The 23143-nt window shown below is 38.7% G+C and overlaps 1 protein-coding gene across 1 annotated transcript in view; it reads left to right on the top strand.

Moving 5' to 3' along the window:
• LOC140622784 (RNA polymerase-associated protein LEO1) overlaps window positions 1–23077 on the top strand; it is a 36880-nt gene extending 13803 nt beyond the window's left edge. The window contains exons 4-12 of the mRNA XM_072808520.1: window positions 2226–2320; window positions 3320–3465; window positions 4239–4323; window positions 10047–10141; window positions 10700–10834; window positions 11947–12082; window positions 14646–14832; window positions 16739–16836; window positions 22846–23077. Coding sequence (XP_072664621.1) covers window positions 2226–2320; window positions 3320–3465; window positions 4239–4323; window positions 10047–10141; window positions 10700–10834; window positions 11947–12082; window positions 14646–14832; window positions 16739–16836; window positions 22846–22950 — 1082 coding nt within the window. The 3' untranslated portion in view covers window positions 22951–23077. The remainder of the gene's footprint in view (window positions 1–2225; window positions 2321–3319; window positions 3466–4238; window positions 4324–10046; window positions 10142–10699; window positions 10835–11946; window positions 12083–14645; window positions 14833–16738; window positions 16837–22845) is intronic.
• The last annotated feature ends 66 nt before the right edge of the window (window positions 23078–23143 follow it).

The raw sequence follows: 23143 nt of genomic DNA, 5'->3' as shown, positions 1-23143 counted from the left end.
AGAACTAGGAAAAAATAAATCAAGTGGGACATGAGGGGCATCTGGGTGGCTCAATTGGCTAAGCGTCTTGACTCTTGATTTTGGGTCAGGTCATGATCTCATCAGGGTCCTACGATCAAGCCATCATCAGGCTCTGTGCTCAATGGGGAGGCCATTTGAGATTCTCCCTCTGCCTCCCCCAGCACCCCCCACACTGTGCATACACACATGCATGTGTGCGCCCTCTCTCAAATAAATTTATTCATTCATGAGAGTCAGGGACATAGGCAGAGGGAGAAGCAGGCTCCCTAGGGGAGCCTGATGTATGACTTGATCCCAGGATCCTGGATCACAACCTGAGCTGAAGGCAGATGCTCAACCACTGAGCCACCCAGGTGCTCCTCTCTCAAATAAATTTAAAAAGAGGGGGGGACATGAGAGTGTTTGTGGGTGCGGTTTTCATTTTTATTTTATCATATAGATAACTTTCAGTACCCTGACCTTCCTTGCTGCCTTTTTTTTTTTTTTTTTTTTGTTATGGCTTGCTTTCTTTTCTTTTCTTTTCTTTTCTTTTCTTTTCTTTCTTCTTCTTTCTTTCTTTCTTTCTTTCTTTCTTTCTTTCTTTCTTTCTTTCTTTCTTCTTTCTTTCTTTCTTTCTTTCTTTCAAGATTTTATTTATTTATTCATGGAAGACACAGAGGCAGAGACACAGGCAGAGGAAGAAGCAGGTTCCATACAGGGAGCCCGATGTGGGGCCCAAGATCATGCCCTGGGCCGAAGGCAGATGCTCAACTGCTGAGCCATCCAGGTGTCTTTTTTTTTTTATTTTTTTTTTTAGGAACAGTTTAAGGATCACCATGAAATTGGGAGGAAGGTGCAGAGATTTCCCGTATACCTCCTTCCTCCACACATGCATAATTTCCCTCATTATCAGCATCTTCCACCAGAGTGGTACATTTGATAGAATTGGTGAACCCACATTAATACATCATTATCATCCAAAGCCCATAGTTTGTTATGGTTCACTTTGGTATTGACATTCTGTGTGTTTGGACATAGGTGTAATCACAAGTGTCCATCATTATGGTATGACAGCTGGGATCCTCTGGAGTAGTTTCACTGCCCTAAAACCCTCTGTGTTCTACCTTTTCATCTCTGGTGACTGGCATAGTTTTTGCCTTTTTCAGAATGTCATATGGTTGGAATCCTAGAGAATGTAGCCTTTTCAGGTGGCTTCTTTTACTTAGTAATATGTATTCCCTCCATGTCTGTTCCTGTCTTGACCATTCTTTTTAGCACTGAGTAACATTCCATTGTCTGGATGTACCAATTTACCCATTCACCTACTGTAGGACATCTTGATTGCTTCTAAGTTTTGGCAGTTATGAGTAAAGCTGATATAAACATCTGTGTGTAGGTTTTAGTGTGGACATAAGTTTGCAACTCTTTTGGGTAAATACCAAGGAGCATGATTGTTGGAGCATATGGTAAGAGTTTTTTAAGAAACTTCCAGGCTGTCTTCTAAAGTGGCCATAACATTTTGCATTCCTAGGAGCAATGATTGAGAGTTCCTGTTGCTCCACATTTTTGCCAGCATTTGGTGTTGTCCATATTCTGGATTTGGGCCATTTCAATAGGTTGACTCTTCTTTTTCAGTGATCTGTCTTCCCACCTTGTCTCAGTAGCGTTTTATTCTAGACTATGTCATTGCCAGTAATTGTAACTCTTCTAAAATCCTGGTTGCAAGCAGTCTATTTTCTCACCCTCCTATCTTTCTTTTTACCTCTTCTACCCACCTTGGTTTACTAATTACAGATTATTGTTGTTGTTTTGCCAAACCTAGGTGAAGTTCTGCCTCAGATGGTAGACAGGGGTCTGCAGGTTTAAAACTTGAGGGAATATGTAGATAGGCCTGTATTGAGTGCTTAAGTCCCAAATGTGATTATCTAGACTATAGGAGCACGTTTGGGCTCCTGGGGAATAAAGGAAAATGGAAAACAAGGTTGCAGTAAATGAAGGGAAAAAGACCTGGCTCCTGTGCAGCTTTGCCTCACTGAATTTGCCCCCTTCTCTCTAGGCAGTCTGGTCATATCTTTGAGAGCCGGTTTCAGAGTTGTGGTTTTTTGGCGGTTTCCTGGCAGTTTCCTGTGTGGTTTTCTGGTCCTGGTCCAGAAACCTTGGGAATATGTGGAACTGATAGCTTTATTATAGATATTAATACTGTGAATTTTTCCTCAATATTAAAGATAACAGTGGAACCATGGATCTGTTTGGAGGTGCAGATGATATATCTTCAGGGAGTGATGGAGAAGATAAACCACCTACCCCAGGGCAACCTGTTGTAAGTAAAATGACCAGTGTGAACTGGGCTCTTATTGAAGGCCAAGTAAATGTTTCAGAGATTTCAAGTCATAGTTATACCAAGAAGAGGAAGTTGCTAACTGATTTGCAATATGAAAATACAAGGAACAGATGATCTTTATAGGGAACTCTTGTTTATAAGTGGGAGTAAAATAACTACCCTAGTACATCCATACCATGGAATACTATTCAGCAATGAAGAAGATTAAAGTATTCATATACGCAAGAGCTTGGATGAAATTCCAGGATATGCACAGTGAGAAAAAGCCAATCCCAAAAGGTTACATGCTGTGTGATTCCACTGACATAGTATTCTTAAAATGACAAAACTATAGAAATGGAGAAGAGATTAATGGTTGAGATTAAGGAGGGATTAAGGAGATTAAGGAGGGGTGAAGGCAAGAACAAAGTGGATGTAGCTAAATGAAAAGGTGATACGAATCGTTGTGGTGATGGAAATGTTTTTTATCTGATTGTATCGGGATCAGTCTCCTGTTAGTGATGTTGTACTATATAGTTTGCAAAATGTTACCATTGGGAGAAACTAGATATGAAAAGAAAGAAAAAAAGAAACAACTGCCTAGCATGAGGTTGGTGTCACACCCGAAGAGACAGGACTGCAAGGATTTGTGATTTGAGAACCATTGATTTAAGTGTTTTTCTTGTTCATGCCAAGAAGTATAGTGTGTTGAAAATCATCCTTGATTTTAATTGATAGAGTGGCTTCTATTGGTGAATATGTAGAACACAGATTTATCACAAGAGATCTTTTCTTATATTGATGCTTCCAAACTGATCTTGTTTTCCTTGTGGTTTTTGGTGGGGGCTTGGGTGGGTAGAGATAGGGATTGAGGGCTGCTTTAGCTCCAGAGTCTCAATATGTTTCTTGTCTACCTCGGTCATTTAAAGTATGGAAGTTGAGCTAGAATAGACCATTTCTAAGATCTTTCAAATTCTAAAATTCAGACTCTTTTACTAGGATGAAAATGGATTGCCTCAGGATCAACAGGAGGAGGAGCCAATTCCTGAGACCAGAATAGAAGTAGAAATACCCAAAGTAAACACTGATTTAGGAAATGACTTATATTTTGTTAAACTGCCCAACTTTCTCAGTGTAGAGCCCAGGTAAGGGGATCAGTTAAAAGTGTTTTTGCATGTTGGATAGAAATATGTGGAATGTTGATATTTTTCTGATTTTACACGAGGTGACTGATCACAAAATGGAAAACTGATCATGTGTCTCTGAAAAAAATAAATCAAGCATATCCTGTGATTAAAAAAAAAAAATGGACCAAAAAAAATTTTTTTTAATTAAAAAAAAGAAAAAGAAAAAGCATGGACCATTACTTTTAATGCTTATAATTGTTTATGGCATTTTGATACTTTCTTATGTATTAACAGACATCACAGGCCTTTGGGTGTTCTTGATTAGTTCAGCCCTGAAATAGCTGAAATCCAGTGTGGTGGTGAAATTTGCTAGAGAAACTACAAATGTCCACTCTGCCATTGTGGATCTAGAAAAGCTAACATTTTAAGACAGTGTTGTTGGGTATTATTCACTAAGTAACATGGAAGCTCTCATGAGATTTAAATTTTTTTTTAAATGATGTGGAAAGCTACAGCATGTGTGACTTGTTCTTTGGACGACTTATATAAAAGTAAGAATATTTTGAATATTTAGCCTTGCTTTTCAAGCAGTATATATTAACACCAAATTTTAAGAAGATGGAGTGATTTGAATACTTCCTTAAAGTTGAACAGGAAGATATTTGACCATTATGACTTTAATTATAATATGATTTTTAATATAATGGTGTCTATTATAGAGAGATTGTTATTAGCTGTAACAATATTCTTTAAAAATATGATTAATTAGTTTATTTTAAAAACATTTGTAGACCTTTTGATCCTCAGTATTATGAAGATGAATTTGAAGACGAGGAAATGCTGGATGAAGAAGGTCGAACCAGGTTAAAATTAAAGGTACTGTTCCAGGCTGTACTTAGTTTTTTTCTTTTGTAAAGTGAAACCTGGGGATAGTCACTTGAAACTTGAGCTTTTAAAAATGATTTTTTGTTTTTTTGTTTTATAGACAAATGAATTGTCTTTTCAGAATATTTTTAGGAAGAAAATATATAGCCTTTTCTCTGTAAAGGTGGCACTTTTCCATCATTTTTTCCCAATCTTATACTTTTTTAATGCTTTAAAAAATTATTAGTTTCTTCCTTCAGAATAAGTTGCATGGTGGTTTGGTGTTTAGAGTGACTACCTCCATATGTACTGTGGGTTACATTCTGGTGACTTCCTACAAGAGAAAATCCTTCAGGCTCTTTGTTCCATGGATAAACAAATCATACAAGAAGGAGAATTTATTACAAGTACCTTCCAGTTGCTCTTGTTGACTTCTAGGAGCGATTTTTATTGAACTACGTTCCTATTAATGTTTTTCTTTGGTATGTTATGGTGTGTGTTCAAGGAGGGCCTCTAATCTTCCTTTCATCAAGGAGAATGTAGGTTAAGCAGATGCTTTAAAGCTGAGTTATACCAGAAAATGAGAAGCAGTTGAACTCATGGTACTATAACTGGAGATATGCTTTTTGAATTCTTAAATCCAAAAGATTTCCTGTAAATACTTCATTTCTCAGTGGGTATTGTGTATGGTGTTTGAATGGTAAGAAGTGGCAGTCTGGCGTTCTTACAGTTCAGGGGCTGAATTATTAAAATAATTCCATCTCTTCAAGTGTGATAGATCTATAATATCTAAGAAAACTTATACAAGATGGTTTCTATCCAAAATGTGTGGGCTTCCAAAGCTTTTTAGTGAAATTTCACTACTCCTCTTTTTTTTCCCCTCCACTACTCCTTACTCTTAATGGAACTATAAATCAAATGAGAAAATGGTAATAGACACCAATAACTTGCTCCAGGACACAGTTAATAGGTATAGTTCTCAACTATTATTTATTTATTTTTGCTCTCCTTTTTCTCACCTATTCTTTTCCTCCATTAGCTCATCTGTTAATATTTTCCCTTTGAGCATGTGTATCTATTGATATACAGGGTTAGCACTGTGAACTTTTCATGTCTGTTTTAGTGCCTCTGATATTATTCTGCTTTTCATTGTTTCTCATCATTTATATAAATTAATGTGGTAGTTCTTTATTTACTCTATATTGATTTTTGCAGTTTTGTCTTACCTTCTATTAGGATGCAGGAAATATCAATATATCTATTTTCAGGCCATATAGTATCAGACTAGAATAGGCATCAAAGATTAGAAATGAGTATTTTACTCCAAAACCTTGATACTTAGGGGTGCCTCGGTGGTTCATTCAGTTAAACATCCTCTTTTTTTTTTTTTTTTTTTAGAAAGTGTTATTTTAATTGATTTATTATTATTTTTTTAGATTTTATTTATTAATGAGAGACACACAGAAAGAGGCAGAGACATAGGCAGAGGAAGAGGCAGGCTCTCTGCGGGGAGCCCTATGCGGAATTTGATCCCAGGGTCCTGGGATCATGACCTGAGCCTAAGGCAGATACTCAGCCACTGAGCCACCCAGTTGCCCCAGCACCCTCTCTTGATTTTAGCTCAGGTCGTGATATCAGGTTCCTGGGATTGAGCCCCACATTGGGCAGGGAATCTGCTTGTCTCCTCCTTCTGCTCCTCTCCCTCCTCGTGTGCTCATTCTCCCTTCTCTTAAATAAATAAGTCTTTAAAAAAAACCCTCAGTGCTTAGAGTACAGAAGGTCAGTGTATAACAGACTGGTGTTTTTTTAAGCCTGGGTGTGTGATCAAAAATAACCCTGGGCCCTTTGTTTCTTGAGTGAATTTCCTGAGATGAGGATGATCATTCTTTTAAAAAGACTATCCATTTTTGAGAGAGAGAGAGCACCACAGGGGAGGGGTGAAGGAGGGAGAGGGAGAAAGAATCTGAAGCAGAGTCCTCACTACGCACAGTCTGAAGTAGAGCTCAGTCTCACAACTGCTAAATCATGACCAGAGCCGAAACCATAAGTTGGACATTGAACCAACTGCACCACCTAGGTGCCCCCCAGGATGACCATTCCTAGAGAGTGGGTTGGTGGTTTAATTCTTTAAAGAATAGGGAACCTGAGTCCTGGCTGGCTCAGTCAGAAGAGTGTGCGACACTTGATCTTGAGGTCACGGGTTTGAGCCCCATGTTGGGTAAGAGAGTACTAAAGAAAATGAACTTAAAAAAAAGTAAATAATAAGGAACCAGGTATAGTTTACATATCTCTATGAGGTCCTCGGTCTTAAAGGTACTTTATTGTGTCTTTCACCCCAATAGGGTAAGACCTAGCAGTGTATCTTATCATAGCATCATTACAATTTGAATCACTTTATGTAATAGCATTTTTCAAAATGGCTTCTCAGTTTGTAATGGCCCATATGTGTGGGCATATTTTTTGTGTCAGAAGGAAGGTAGGAATAGTGATTGTTTTGTTTTTATCCCTTTATTAAGGAAAATTTTAAACACCTTACAAATAAGTGAGAACCATATAATGAACTCTTATATGTATCCATCACTCATGTCAGTGATTGTCAGGTTGGACAGTCTTGTTTCTTTTTTCTTGTTTAAGATTTTATTTTTTCATAAGAGACAGGGAGGCAGAGGGAGAGGCAGGCTCTCTGCTCTGATCATGGAACTTGATCCCAGGATCCGGGGATCATGACCTGAGCTGAAGGCAGATGCTTAACCGACCTGAGCCACCTAGGTGCCTGAACAGTCTTGTTTTATTTATATTCTCTACCCCACCTTACCCAGACTTTTGAAACAATCTCAGATATATATCATATTTAATTAATGAATATTGATTTCTTTCATCAGTTAGCTTCATGGTTGTTTATTTATTTATTTAGTTTATTTTTTTTTGTAATCTCTATACCCAGTGTGGGGCTTAAACTCACAACCCTGAGATCAAGAGCCACATGCTCTTCCAACTGAGCCAGCTAGGCACCCCCATAGTTGTTTATTTAGTGAGGAATAAAGAGGAAAGGGAAAAAAACTGGAAGAGAACCATTAGGACCTGTTGCAAAGACATTCTCAGCTAATAGTGGGGATCCAGGAAATCTAAGTGGGAAAGGGAGCTGCTGCTATTCAGGTTGAGGGGATAGGCATAGGGAAGCATGGGCTTGACTTCTTTTTGTTGCCATCTTGGTTCATAGTCTCTATTCTTGTGATTATAGCCTTTTTAAATTTCTTCACTGCCATTTCATTGGGTTTCCAGGATGCAGCAGTGATAAACTACATGCATTTCATGTGCTGTATTTTCCTGCTAGGTCCCACTGAGTGTTTTTTTAAAGATTTATTATTTTTAATTTTTTTTAACTTTAAAAAAATTTTTGTTAGTGAACATACAGTGATCAGTTTCTGGAGTAGAATTCATTGATTCATCATTTACATATAACTCCCAGTGCTCATCACAAGTGCCCTCTTTAATACCCATCACCCATCTAGCCCATCCTCCACCTACCATCAACCCTCAGCTTCCTGTCATTAAGAGATATTTATGGCTTGTTTCCTCTCTCCCCTTTTTTTTGTTTTCTTCCTTCCCATATGCTGTTTTCTTTCTTAAATTCCACTTATGAGTGAGATTATATGGTATTTGTCTTTCTCTGACTTATTTCACTTAGCATAATACACTGTAGCTCCATCCATGTCACTGCATGAAAAGATTGCATTCTTTTTGATGGTTGAATAATATTCTATTATACGTACACATACACACAAACACATATATAAACCACATCTTCTTTATCCATTCATCAGTTAATGGACACTTGGACTTTCTCCATAGTTTGGCTATTGCTGATAATGCTACTATAATTTTCGGGGTGCATGTACCCCTTCAATATCGCTTGTATCATTTGGGCAAATACCTAGTAATGCAATTGATCATAGGATAGCTGTTTTTAACTTTCTTAAATTAAAAAGTTTTCCAGAGTGGCTGCATATTTGCATTCCCACCAACAGTACAAGAGGGTTCCACTTTCTGCACATCCTCACTAATACCTTTTGTTTCATGTATTGTTAATTTTAGCCTGACAGGTGTGAGATGGTATCTCTTTGTGGTTTTGATTTGTATTTCTCTGGTGATAAGTCATGTAGACATGTTTTCATATGTTGTTAGCCATCTGGATGTCTTCTTTGGAAAAGTGTCTTCATTTCTGCCTGTTTCTTAACTGGATAATTTCTTTTTGGGGGGTGTTGAGTTTGGCAAGTCCTTTATAATTTATCACATATATTATTTGCATATATCTTCTCCCATTCTGTAAGCTGCCTTTTAGTTTTGTTTGTTTTCCTCACTGTGCAGGGCTTTTTATCTTGATGAGGTCCTAGTAGTTTGTTTTTGTTTCTCTTGTCTTTGGCAGTGTGTCTAATAAGTTGTTTATAGCCGAGGTCACAGAGGTTTCTGCCTGTGTTCTCCTCTAGGATTTTGAAGGTTTCCTGTCTCACATTAGGTCTTTTATCCATTTTGAATTTATTTTATGTATGGTGTAGGAAAGTGGTCTAGTTTCATTCTTCTGCATGTTGTCCAGTTTTCCCACACCATTTTTTGAAAAGATTGTCTTTTTTCCATTGGATAGTCTTTCCTGCTTTGTTGAAGATGAGTTTACCATTTAAAGATTTATTTATATATTTTATTATTTTATTTTTAATTTATTTTTTCTTTTATTTTTCTTTTATATTTTATTTTATTATTTTATTTTTTAAAGATTTTATTTATTTATTCATGACAGATACAGAGAGAGAGAGAGAGAGAGGCAGAGACACAGGCAGAGGGAGAAGCAGGCCCCACACAGGGAGCCCGACGTGGGACTTAATCCCGGGTCTCCAGGATCACACCCTGGGCTGAAGGCGGCGCTAAACCGCTGGGCCACCGGGGCTGCCCATATTTATATATTTTAAAGAGAGTCTGAGCAGGGGGTGGTGGGAGGGACAGAGAGAGGAGGAGAAAATTTCAAGCAGACACCCCACTAAACATGGAGCCCCGACACGGGGCTTGATCTCACAACCCTGAGATCATGACCTGATCTGAAATCAAGAGTTGGATGCTTAGAGCCACCCAGGCATCCCATTCCCACTGAGTTTTTAAATTTCAGTAGCAGTGATTTTCATTTTAGGAAGCTCTTGAATGATTTCCAGAACTACCTGGTATTTCCTCCACATGCAATCAAGGTAAAGTTAGACTCTAAACCTCCTCAAAAACCTGAGGTTTTATTCTTCCTAGGGTGTTGCTTTTTTCTTAACCCATATTTGGGGAGCTTCCCTCTTTTCCCTGGGCAAGATTTTTGGTCCCACATTTCTTCAGTTTTCAGCTCTGTGAGAAAACCTGTTTAATAGATCTAAACTGTTACCTCCTATGGCCTCAAGCCTTATCTTCTGTTCTTATAGCTCTTACTGTTTCGTAACACATCCCAGTGCTACTATGGATTTAGCATTAGCTCAAATGCTCTGGCACACACTTCCTTTGTGATTCCAGCTCTAGGAATTCAGAAATTGAGCTAATTGTTTTTCCTGTTGTTAATTTATTCAACGTCACTAGGTGATTAAAACAAGAGGGTTTTGAGGTTGTCTGTTTTTCTGTCAGTGTGTGACAGAAATTCTATGATTATGTGTCTCTTGAGGAGAAAAGAATCATAAACTACAGCATTCTAAGGCACTTGTATTTTGAACCAGGTAGAAAATACGATAAGATGGAGGATACGCCGGGATGAGGAAGGAAACGAAATCAAAGAAAGCAATGCTCGGATCGTCAAGTGGTCAGATGGGAGGTGAGCCCAAAATGCCTTGAAGAGAATTGAAATACTAGAATGTGGCTAGTGGGGGGTCAAACTTCACAATAAAACCTTATTTGGGGCATATCTCATATTAAAGCATTTCTATTGCTTGGTCTCTGCCATTGCACAGAAGACCTGAAAGAAGTAAATAGGTAGTTGAGGGTCAGACAGGGTGGTGAAAGACATTTAAAGTAGGCCAAGAACGTGGTCATCCTCTCTAGCTGTAGCATAGTGGTTTGGAAATACTCAACTATCTCCCCTCCCCATTGCAAGCCACTTACTGTAAGATGACATGTTAGTAAAATTCCCTTTCACTGGGAAAGTAATAGAGACTGAGTACATGTTGGAGCACGGTTTTCTTCTCAACATGCTGTGTGTCTAAACATAAACATACAACATGTTTTACTTCTATGTAGATGGTTTTCACATCATGCCTCCTTTTTTCTTCTGAACTCTGTGTAAGGAGAGATAGTAGCAATTGAATCAATTTAAAGTAAAATGGTAGAATGAAAGCTTTATGACTTTAATACGTGAAGTGTTCCTTCTTTTCAGCATGTCTCTGCATTTAGGCAACGAAGTGTTTGATGTTTACAAAGCTCCACTACAGGGAGATCACAACCATCTTTTTATAAGACAAGGTACTGGTCTACAGGGACAAGCCGTTTTTAAAACCAAACTCACATTCAGGTAACTGTTGTCAACTACTATTTTTACAGTAAAAGCAGTGAATATAGATACTGTCCAAAATCATTTCACGCCTGATTGACAATCTTCTGTATAGTTCACCAAAGACCAAGTTCTGGTTCTCAACTCTGAAGGTTCAAAGGCTATTTTGTCAAGCGCACCAAAAGTTGCTGTTTCATAAGGAACCAGGTCATGCTAATCAAACTTGAAAGAGACTATTATGTAAACTACAGTGTTAATTTATTAATTCCAGTGATTACTTAACTGCCAGGGGGCCTAGAATACTTGCTGGTCAGTGTGTCTTATTTTTTTTTTTTTTTAAATTGATCTGAAAGACTGATAACTGGAGGCTGGTAGTGTGCATGCAGTCAGAGCAAAGGCAGTGAGTCAGGTGTGAAGGCCGGGGTCATCCTCCTGAGGCTGCTGCATCCAATACCTCTCCAGGGATGTGTCCCCCAAGCAGCCCAGGACACTCAGGTCAGCTGGTGAGAGAGCATTCCCCTTCTTTAAAGTGGTAGACACTACACTGAAATGTCTATATTTTTCTTTTCTTGACTCGAAGCAGATCTTCCTCCTTGGGTATCTTTACAGAGGGCACAGTAATCTTGATGACTTAGCTTTTTGAGAATTGTTGTGGTCAGAAGTAGAGGCTTCAGAATCAGACCTCTATGTCTGTCCCATTTCCCTTTGTGTGGCCCTGTGCAACTTTCTCAACCCCTCTACTTCACTTTCCTAATACATATAAAATGTAATAATTGTTTTATAGGCTAGCTGTGACAGTGAAGATGTAGAACCTGTAAAATGTGACGCACATTTCTTGGCACTTAGTCTTCAGTACATGCTCCCCGAACCTGTGTATTTATGATTCTGGAGGGTAATTGTGTGCTACAAAGACTTATTTATTCCAGCTTTTGTTTTTTACTTGTAAGATAAGAATGTCTCGGTGAGTCACAGAGTGGGGAAAGTTTGGAATCCCTTCACCTGGTATATGCCCGTTTTTGTTTTTTTTTTTCTAGGGAAGAGGAAATGGTCTCTGGTCTCTTGTTTTTGTGATATCGATATGACTGGCTCACAGATGTACCTGGTAAACAGGCATTTTTGTTCATTTCTTGCAGACCTCACTCTACAGACAGTGCCACACATAGGAAGATGACCCTGTCACTTGCAGATAGGTGCTCGAAGACACAGAAGATTAGAATATTACCAATGGCTGGTCGTGATCCTGAATGCCAGCGTACTGAAATGATTAAGGTACATTTGCTAAGGTTTATCCTGGGATTTTTGGTGCAAGCATACCTCAGAAAAACTTGAGGTTTGGTTTCAAACCTCTGCAATAAATTGAATATCACAATAAAATGAATCAAATGAATTTTTTAGTTTCCCAGTACATGTGAAAGTTATGTTTACACCATAGTGTGCAGTAGCATTATGTCTAAAAAAAAAAAAAAAAAAAAGTATGGACCTTAATTTAAAACTTTTTTACTAACCATCATCTGAGTTTTTCAGCAGGTCATAACCACTTATCACAGATCACCATAACAAATATAATAATGAAAAAGTTTGAAATATTGCAAGAATTACCAAAATGTGACACAGAGTTAGCAAAAACTGTTGGAAAAATTGTGCCTATGGACTTGCTCGGTGCAAGGTTGCCATAAACCTTCAATTTGTAAAAACTACAACAACACGGTATCTGCAAAGTGCACTAAAATGAAATATAGCTGTATGTTAAGAATAGCATTTCCCAGAACTTTGTTTCCATCTCTTATTGACCCACCTTTTCTCTTTCTCGCCAGCGTGAACTGAGAGCTGGTTTAATTCCCTGAGCATTTGCCAAACGAGTGGTGTGATGATGGTCCTAAAACACACAAGGGCTTGGGTTTTTTCTCACTAGGTCCTGACGGTTCAGGAACAAGCTGGTGACTAAAGGATCTGAGCTTGGGCATATCATTTCAAAGATGATTTAGAGAGCTATGTCTGGCTTAGAATCTGTGTCAATAATTAGTGAAAATGCTAGAGATGTAGTAAAATAGAATAAAAATAGATCAAAAGTTTGGGAATATGCCTAAGGAGAATCAAACAAAGAGCAGCTGGCAGTTTTTAAGGTCCATTTATAATGTTCTACCTGTTAGGTTTTCAGACTTAGACACAGCTACCAGTTAGGCACAAATTCAGTTCTGGGGCACTGTCAGTGATGGGAGCGTAGGCTTGTATCAACACCACTGGCCTTTTGTGCAGCACTTGCTTTAAGAAGCCGAATGCAGCAGAATAGTTTTATTCTCTGTCTTCTCCATCTTCTCTGATAACTGCTGGATCTCCCTGCCTGCTTTCATGTAGTTCTGTTCCCTTGTGCACCAGGGAGGTGAAGACATGCTGATTGCCTCAGGGTATTTCTTACCGGTTCACTGTCAGACTCTGCTGATGGTCTGACCCTACGCACCTGCTTTTTCTTCATCCTCATGTTTCATTCATAGAGGCAGGTTAACTAAAGTAGATTCACAGCACTCCCTAACCCAGTGGTATGTAGGTGCATTAACTTTGGAACCTGACTTCTTGCTCCATTTCCCTACCTTTTCTCCTCAAGCCAAGGTAGCTGTAGGAACCTTTAGGCCTCAGTCTCAGCATTATTGGAAGAGCCCTCTTCCACTTCCCCAGTTTCCATGGAAATGCACAAGGAATGAGCTAGTTTTTTTTTTTTTTTTTTTTTTTTATTTATTCATGAGAGAGACAGAGAGGCAGAGACATAGGCAGAGGGAGAAGCAGGCTTCCTGTGGGGAGCCCGATGGTGGGACTCAATCCCAGGACTCCTGGATCACGGCCTAGGCCAAAGGCAGATGCTTAACTACTGAGCCACCCAGGTACCCTGTGAGCTAGTTTGTTCTTACTACCTCTTTTACCAATAGTGATTTTTACTCTATACTCTGTATAACCTTAATGAAAAAGTTGCTGCATGGAATGTCTAGCAACATAGAGTTGTGTGCAGTAATACAGAGCAATTAAATTAAGAATTCAAAGAAATGCTATAATATCCTTGACCTCTCTTATTCTGTCTACCTTATAAATGCTTGTGGATTGCCAGGCAGAGGAAGGGTATGAGTGTTCTGCTTTGGGCTCAGAGACCCTCCCCTATGCCAGCGCCTCCCCATCCTGTCATCCGGAGCTCTGGGGAAGCTCTCTGGAGTGAGATGCCCAGACAGGAACATCTAGGCACCAGTGTTGTTTGGTGGTGCCTGATCAAGCCGGGGGTCTGTCAAAGGGGTTGGCAGACACAGCCTCCCTCAGGCAGAAACACACTGGGCATGAATGAGGTTCCTCAGGCTGGTTGCTGCTCTCTGGGCTCTGAGCGGCTGGTGGTGTAGGGGATGCTGCGGCTCCCGAGGCCACGTTTGTGCCAGTTCTGATTGGGTGGTTGGCGCGAGGGAACCTACTGCCTCCACATCCTGTGTTGTCTTCACTCCTTAAAACTAAACAGGATCGCTCTGTATGGTAATAGGGTTAAAATGGAGAGAATTGCAGAAATAGGTATTATCCTGGGCTGGGCATTTACGTGTTCTTTATAGTAAAAGTAGTTTCAAGTGGTCAGTAACCTAGTTCACTTTTTCTTTTTTTTTAAAGATTTTATTTACTCATGATAGACGCAGAGAGAGACAGACATATAGAGAAGCAGGCTCCTCGCAGGGAGCCTGATACGGACTCGATCTCCCGACTGGGATCATGCCCTGAACCTAAGGCAGATCCTCAACCACTGAGCCACCCAGGTGTCCCTAAGCTAGTTCATTTTTTAAAGTTCAGTATTTTATTTGCTTCTTTACAGAAAGAAGAAGAACGTTTGAGGGCCTCTATTCGTAGGGAATCTCAGCAGCGCCGAATGAGAGAGAAACAGCACCAGCGGGGACTGAGTGCTAGTTACCTAGAACCTGATCGCTATGATGAGGAGGAGGAAGGCGAGGAGTCCATCAGCTTGGCTGCCATTAAAAACCGATATAAAGGGGGCATTCGAGGTGAGTATGTAGAGCTTACATTTCATAATTTCTGGGTTCAGGAATTTATTTTTGCATTTGGCCTACTCTGAATGCCCAGTCACTGGACATTGTATTTTATTTATTTATTTATTTTTAGAGAGCAAAGCAGGGGGGAGGGGCAGAGGGAGAAAGAGAGAATCCTAAGCAGGTTCCACATCCAGCACAGAGCCTGAGCTGGTGCTTGATCTCACGACCCTGAGATCACGACCTGAGCCGAAATCAAGAGTTGGACACTTAACCATCTGAGCTACCCAGTGCTCCTGGACATTTTACTTTTAAGGAACCAGTGTCAGTGAGTGATACATTTCAAGGGCTACTGAACTAAGTAAGACATTGCAGAATTCTTCTTGGTGAGCCTGAAAGGGTGGGAACTGCTGTCTTGTTCTTTTTGAGGGAACAGAGACTTCGGGAGGTTGAGTAACTTGCCCAAAGACAGAGTTGGTAAGTGGACAGTTGTTGAGTTAGGGTCATCTGACTTCTGAGGCATCCTTTTTTTTTTTTTTTTTTTTTTTTTTTGAGGCATCTGTCTTAACCACAATCGGGCATCCAGGGATTTCCCCACATCACGGATTTCCCCTGCATCAAGGTGACATGCTGAAAAGTAGACTTAACCTAAAGTAGAAGACTTGGCCTGGATCCCTGACCCGACCTTGCCTGCTCTCAGTTCTGCCACTTTTTAGTGCAATGAGTTTTGGAAAGTTGTAATACATACCTTCTGTTACCTCATCAGGAGAAAACCAACCTATTAATAATAATAGTACTTATAAGATGAGGTTGTTTTGATAATTAAATGACATAATACACATAAAATACTTTGCCCAGCACCTGGCACATATGAATTCTAAATAAATGTAACCTAAAACCATTGTTACTATTCTTACCAATTGTTAGCTTCAGGCAATTGACTTCATATCTCTGAATATCGTGTTTCCCATCTGTAAAATGAAATTCTAATCTTCTCTAGATTAGCCTGATAGAGCTTTTGGAACCACTGTACAGTGTAAGGTATACCACAGGTGACCATGCATCCTAGTTTTGTCCCTATCGAGTGACAAATTTTAAGAACACTCAAATTTCCCTTCTCTACCATCTATAAAACTCCTTTCTCCTTTTCTTCTAGTGACAGCATTTGTTCTGGTGAGCTATTACACCCTTCCTGCCTACTTATTAATTTGGGACTATAGTACAGAGACTATTTTTGTTGTTGTTAGTGCTGATTTCTCGCAGAAATGATTAATTGTGGAAGTAAACCACATAAAAACTAAAAAACAAAAAAATTGAGGGTGCTCTTAGGGAGGGAGATCTATAATACCAGAGATTATAAACCTAACTGATATGTTCATTAGCTTTCAGTTCCATGGAAGGCTCTGGGTTTTCTTGCAAAGGGGTTGGTCTAAAGTCAGTTTAGTTGTATTTTATTCCATCCTGAGGTTCATCTAGCCTGGGGTATCAGTGCAGACTGTACTTGTCTCTCTCCTTTTGAAATGTCCATCAGACAACAAATGGTCTTTATAGGACTAGGAAGCCTCCACTTGATTTTATCTTCAAAGCTTATTTTGAAATTCAGTTATCCATCATGAAAGAATGACTCGGGTATCAGTAGCTTGTTCTGGAGAAGTAGTGGTGTTTGTGTCTTTAGTGACATTGCACACAGCCTTTTTAATACTTAAAACTGGTCAGATGAACCATTCTTGTATTTGGAGAGGGTAAGTGCTTTATTTCAACATGTTAAATCTTACATTTTTAAATCAAAAATATTTTAATGATCTGTTTCTTTTGGAAAAAATGTACAGAAGGACCTAAAGACATCCGTCAGAAGAAAAATCCAGAAGTGAACAAATCATTGTCTTTGAAAGTCACTCACAAATCATTCCTTTGGTTTCAGAGGAACGAGCCAGAATCTATTCGTCAGACAGTGATGAGGGATCAGAAGAAGATAAGGCTCAAAGATTACTCAAAGCGAAGAAACTGACCAGTGATGAGGTAAAACCAAATTTATTCGATGCTAGAGGTTTACCGTTTCCTCAGTCCACTCCTGGAATGAAGAGTAGCTCCCAGCCCAGGAGCACGGACAGATGTCTGTACACTTCACTGAAACTCAGAGAGATAAGTGCAGTGATTGGACCAGGAGTGGCCAGAGGAGAGTCTGATCCTTTGTTCAGGTGGGTGTTGGAAGGCTGCTCAGAGGAGACCTCAGAGCAAAGTCTTAGGTTGCAGGGCACTTGGGCCTGGAGGGCGTCCTGGGGGGGGATGGAAAGGCCTGTGAGGAAACGTGTGGGGCCCTGAGATATTAGGACTTGACTAGTGACTAGAAATCATTCAGTGCGGGTAGATCAGAGGGTTTATGTCGTCTTTCTCTTGTTTTCTATGTATTTTTAATGTTTTTTAATTTTAAAGATTTTATTTATTTATTTGAGAGCATGAGAGAGAGAAAGTGAGTGAGTACAAGCAAGGTGAAGGGCAGAAGGAGACACCTCCCTGAGCAGGGCTCCTGATGTGGGGCTTGACCCTGGGTCTCTGGGATCATGACCTGAGCCAAAGGCAAATGCTAAACCAACTGAGTCACCCAGGCCCCCCATCAATATATTTTTTTAAATTATAGAAACAATTCTTCGGGTAGAAAAACCTGTTTCTTTTTCTTTAAAGGAAGTAGTATTTGAATAGTATTGAGTAATTCAATAAATTAAAATGCTATTAAAATAATATTTCAAAGTAATTTAAAAATATATTTTTAGCAGTATTCTTTCCAAATTATAAGAGTAAATGTGCTGAAAAGTTTTAAGTCTTTCTTGAGTTATAATTGACATTAATTTTAGGTATACAGTATAATGATTGAATCAATACATGTATATATTACAAAATGATCACCACAGTAAGTCTAGTTAACATTCATCACACATAGTTACAAACTTTTTTTCTTGTAGTAAGACCTTTTAAGGTCTATACTATTAGCAACTTTCAAATATATACAATACTATGTTATTAATAACTATAGTCACCATGCTGTACCTTACATTGCCAGGACTTCTTTTAATGGAACCTTTTTCAATCTTTTTTCTTTTCTTTTTTTTAAGAATTTATTTATTTGAGAGAGAGCAAGTGAGAAAGAAAGAGCATGAGTGGGGGGAAGGGGCAGACTCCCCACTGAGCAGGGAGCCCAACTTGGGGCTTGACCACAGGACCCTGAGATCATGACCTGAGCTGAAGGCAGACGCTTAACCGACTGAGCCACCCAGGTGCCCCTTAGATCTTTTTTCATCTTTGATGTTCTTAAATTGTACTGTGATACCTATTTTGTATTTCCTTTTATTTTTCTGGTTGGGATTTGTTCCTGAATGTGAATTTGCCAGTTCTGAAAATTTCTCAGTCATCAGTTCTTCATTCTTTCTGTCCTTTCTTTATGAAACTGATGAAATGCATGTTATTCCTTCTCTGTCTTCTATGCCTCTCAGACTTTCATGTTTCCCTTGTCTTTAAAGGTCTCTGCATTCTGTGATATTTTCTCAGGGCTGCCTTCTAGTTCACTGCCCCCGTCTTCAGCTGTATCTCATGTTGTTAATCTCTGTCATTGAATTTTTACTTTTAGTTTTCATCTGTAGAGGTTTAGTTTCTTTCTCAAATCGGCCATTTAAAAAATGTTTAGTTGCTGTTTCTTTTTCAAATTGGTCATTTTAAAAACTCCTTTCCCCTAACTCATATTACCAATTTCTCCTTTTTATGTCTAAGTGTTTTAAACCTATATATATAGTCTTTTATGTCTGATAATTCCATTGTCTGAAATCTTGACAAATGTGATTTTATTGCCTATTTACTGGCTCTGTCTCTTGATGACTTATTTCTCTGTGTTCTGTGATTAAATGATTGATTTACTTACTTAGATCAATGAGAATTTTTGAGACCTAGGTTGATGGGTTCCTATAAAGATGATTTATATTTGCCTCTGGCTGTTGTGTTAAGCATCAGCCACCTAGGATCACTTTGTTTGTTTAAGGGAGGGGGAATGGGAGAGGAAGAGGGAGGGAGAATCTCAGGCAGTCTCCACCTAGTGTAGAGCCCAATGGGGCTCGATCCCACAACCCCGAGATCATGACCTGATCTGAAATCAAGAGTCAGACACTTAACCCACTGAGCCACCCAGGATCACTTTAAAATATATACTCTTGGAATGAAGTCTTTTTAGATTACTTGGAAATAAGAGTTCTGACTTGAAGTTATTAATCTTCCCAGAATCAATTAGTTAATTTTTCTGTTTTTTAATGATGACAGATAACTCTTTGATGTGAACAGTGGCTTTAACTCTCATTCTGTGAAAGCAGCTTTCTCATAGTATTTAGTTCTAGTTTATTCTTTTTCCTCCAGAATCCTGTTCATTCTTCAAAGAACTCAATTGCACACAAACTTGTATATGTGAGAAAATTGAGAATGCCAACTTTTTGTTCTAAATTGAAGTATAGTTGACCCACAGTGCTACATTAGTTTCAAGTGTGTATAATATAGTGATTCAACAAGTATATGTTATGCTTTGCTCATACAAATTTGCTTATGGCAAATTACAGCTCACTGATCTAATCTAGCCTGCCAACCATTTTTTTAAGTAAAGTTTTGTTAGAAAGCACCATGCTTATTCATTTATGTAGTCTATAGATTTTTTTTTTTTTTTTTTTTTTTTTTGCTACAGTGTCAGAGTTGAGTAGTTAAAACAGAAACTGTATGTCTCACTAAAGCCTAAGACATTTGTTATTTGGTCCTTTACCAAAAAAATTCACTGACCGCTTCCTCAAAGATGTGAGCCTGGGCTTATTTCTGGTTTGCCTTTATACTAAAGCATTAGTGCTTTGGGGTCTGCTCTATAATCTGCTCCAATTGGCCTTTGTCTACTGTCCCCAGCACCCACAAAGCATAAAAACCAAAGCTCATGTTGACAGTTTGGTAAAGGCCTTCAAGGACAAAGCCCATGTTAGTACTCTACTTACCTCTTGATTTCACCTAATTTTTGGCTTCTCTTTCATTATACTTTATTTTCTTGCCATCATATTGATTTGTTTATATTTTCATTATTGTTAGTTATTTTCCATGGGAGAGAGGGATTGTTTTGTCATATTGAAGGAAATAGATGTTGTGTTTCTGTTATCCATGGTTTTAATGTATTTTGATCATTTTGGTTTCTGAGAACTATAAACTTCTATGACACTCTTATGTGAAGCAGAATTCTGTGTTGCATTATTATTGGTTAATCACAACAGCTACTGTTTGCCAGTCATTGTTGGAAGAGGCATGCTATGGAAGATAACTGGACAGAAATTGCCATTATTCTGCAATATACTTGTTTTAAATTATTTATTTTTATTTTTTTATTTTTAAAGATTTTATTTATTTATTCATGAGACACACACAGAGAGAGAGGCAGAGACCTAGGCAGAGAGAAAAGCAGGCCCCATGCAGGGAGCCCAATGTGGGACTCGATCCCAGGACTCCAGGATCATGCCCTGAGCCAAAGGCGTCCCTCTGCACTTGTTTTAAATTAGGTAGGAAACATCTTAATGATGGTTTTATAGTGTGTTGCACTGTTGGCAAGTGGAAAGCCTCATGTAAGCAGATTACTGTTTTATTTCTTGGCAAGCAGGAGCTGTGAATGAAAATTGAGAATTGCCATGGAACTTCTGTTTATCTCTAGTATTTTCAGAAATGAGATTTTTAAATGTGATCCATCAAATATCTGCCTTCTAGGCTGGTTAAAACCTGTAATTGCCTGACTTAAAAATGCCTCTTGTGAATGCCTCCTAGCTATCATATTATGGGAACTACCCTCTACCTTCCTCACCCAAATACTCTGGTAGGTCTTCCTATATCCGTCCATTCCCCTTTCATGACAACGAAGATGTATTTCTTCTGCCTGGACCTCACATCCTGTGGCCACTTTCTCCTCACTAAAGTCTTTCCTGTGGGTGACCGTGGGAGAGAGAGGCTAAGGGCTCCAACCTGCTTTAGGTCCCTCTCCCTGTTTGTACACTAAGCTCCATCCAGACAGCATGAGCCTGGGTGAGATGCAGGGGAGCTTGCAGATTCTAAGTTCCCAGAGAACTACCATTATTAGCAGAGCTTTCTGTGATATGGGGGGGGGAAAGGGTATGAGTCTGGATTATAATGAACTGGATTATTGAATCTTGGTCACTTGTATGGCCTTGATCAAGTCCTCTCACATTTCTATGTCTGTTCCCTCCTCTCTTCAATGGGATTTATGCTTGCTGCTTGCAAAGTTGTTGCATAATAATAACACATACAAAAGTACTTAGTTCAGTGACATGTAGTATCTGAATAGGAAATATTAGTTTCCCTTCCCCAACAGGGTCTAAGTTACAAGAAAGGAGAAAAGTAGCTTTTTTTTTTTTTTTTTTTTTTATCCTTCCTTATTTTTGTAAGCAATAACAACTTTAGAAAACCTAAATAACTTGAAAGGTAGAAAAATGGGTAAGAGGAGAAACTGGAAAAAGAAAGACTCAAGTGTAAAGAAACACAAAGAAAACAGAAAAGAAAGGATCACGACCAGTCCTCAGCTTTCTTAGGTAGAGCAGGTGACCTGCTGAGGATTACTTAGAAAGTGGTATCCAGGGACACCTAGGTTTGGATAACTTCACTGTTGTCACCTGGGAAGAACTAAGTGTAGGAGGACATCTGAGTCTCTTCTGGATTCATAACTTTCCCTTTGAATTCTCCTATGGCACTTCAGGTCTGTGGAGATACATTTGGAATAAGAAGGCAGGAAACAAGTGTGGGATGGTATCTTGTTCTTCAGAGAGCCAGCCATAGAGACCATCAGAAAAAATAGATATGCCAGCTTGTACATCCAGAAGCATTCTCTGGTCATCGTGAGAGGTGCTTGGCCTTCCCCAACTTTAGTCTTCAGGCTATTCATCCTGTTTTATTTTCGCTGAGGAAGCTAGTTAGGGCAAATCTGGAGTGTCATATTCTCTATCAATTCATTTTAGTCAATATTCGATATTATTTAGATATTGATATATTCTGTCTGTAAAAATTGTTTTTAGATAACTTCCTGAATTATTTCTATTAGAACATTGTACATGGTTTTAAATAATGCAGACTTGTATAATAGGCCTTTAATTTCTTCAAATATTTTTTATACCTGTATGATGTGAGTTTTTAGTATATTCAAAACAGGAAATCATTATTTTTAAAAATTGGTCTTTAAAATACTGAACTTTTACTTTTTAAAAAGGTTTTATTTATTTGAGAGGGAGAGTCAGAGTGAGTGAGAGAGAGCATTAGGGTTAGGGGGGCAGGGGGAGAGGGAAAGACAGGTTCCCCACTGAGCAGGGATTTTATTTGAGAGAGAGCATGTGTGGGAGAGAGATCACAAACAGAGGGGAAGGGTAGAGGGAGAAGCGGACTCCCCACTGAGCGGGGAACCTGATGTGGGACTCAATCCCAGGACCCTGGGATCATGACACGAGCCGAAGGCAGGTGCTTAACTGACTCAAATGCCCTAAAATACTGAATTTTAGATAATGAAGAGGTGAAATGCTAAGGAAGCAGAGGGAACTTTAATTAATTGCCTGTTCATAATAAAAATATTTGTCAGGGCCAGTGGTTATACAGGCAGACTTCTTTGGACAGCCCTGACTCTTCCCAGTCCTAGTTTCTGGTTTCGTATATGCCCCTTCTCTCCATGTACAAGGCTTTCCTTCCAAGAGATTGCTTATAATTTCTTAGCTCGTCCTTGTAGTCCTGAAGTTGGGTTGTTTATATTTAGTTTGTAATTAGCTCTGGATAATTGTCATTTTTAAATGCTTCTAGTACTTGTAGATTTGGAAACTGGCCATGACCTTTACCACTGGTTTTATTTATCTGGTGAATGTTCTTATTTAAAAAATTATTTTGTGTTTTCAGAAAATTATTCAGCTTAGAGCTACTTTTGATAAATCTTCCTAGAAATGTTCTCTATTGACTTTTAGATTTTTAAAAATTTTATTTTAGGAAGGGGAACCATCTGGAAAGAGAAAAGCTGAAGATGATGATAAAACCAGTAAAAAGCATAAGAAGTACGTAATCAGTGATGAAGAAGAAGAAGATGATGATTGAAGCACAATGTGGAAACACTATGTATTTTTTGTACAGTTTATTAAATATGTAAACATGAGTTATTTTGATGGAAATGAATTGATTTGCTTTTGTGTAATTTTAATTGTAATAAAAAAATTTAAAGCAAGTATCTGTTCAGGAAATCTACTTTTTTCTTAAAGCAAGTTGATTCTGTGTCAGCCTCGCAGGAAAT

The sequence above is a fragment of the Canis lupus genome, chromosome 32, assembly GCF_048164855.1.
Source record: "Canis lupus baileyi chromosome 32, mCanLup2.hap1, whole genome shotgun sequence".
NCBI lineage: Eukaryota > Metazoa > Chordata > Mammalia > Carnivora > Canidae > Canis > Canis lupus.
Note: the sequence above shows the minus strand (reverse complement) of the source record. Positions and strands in the feature narration are given on the sequence as shown.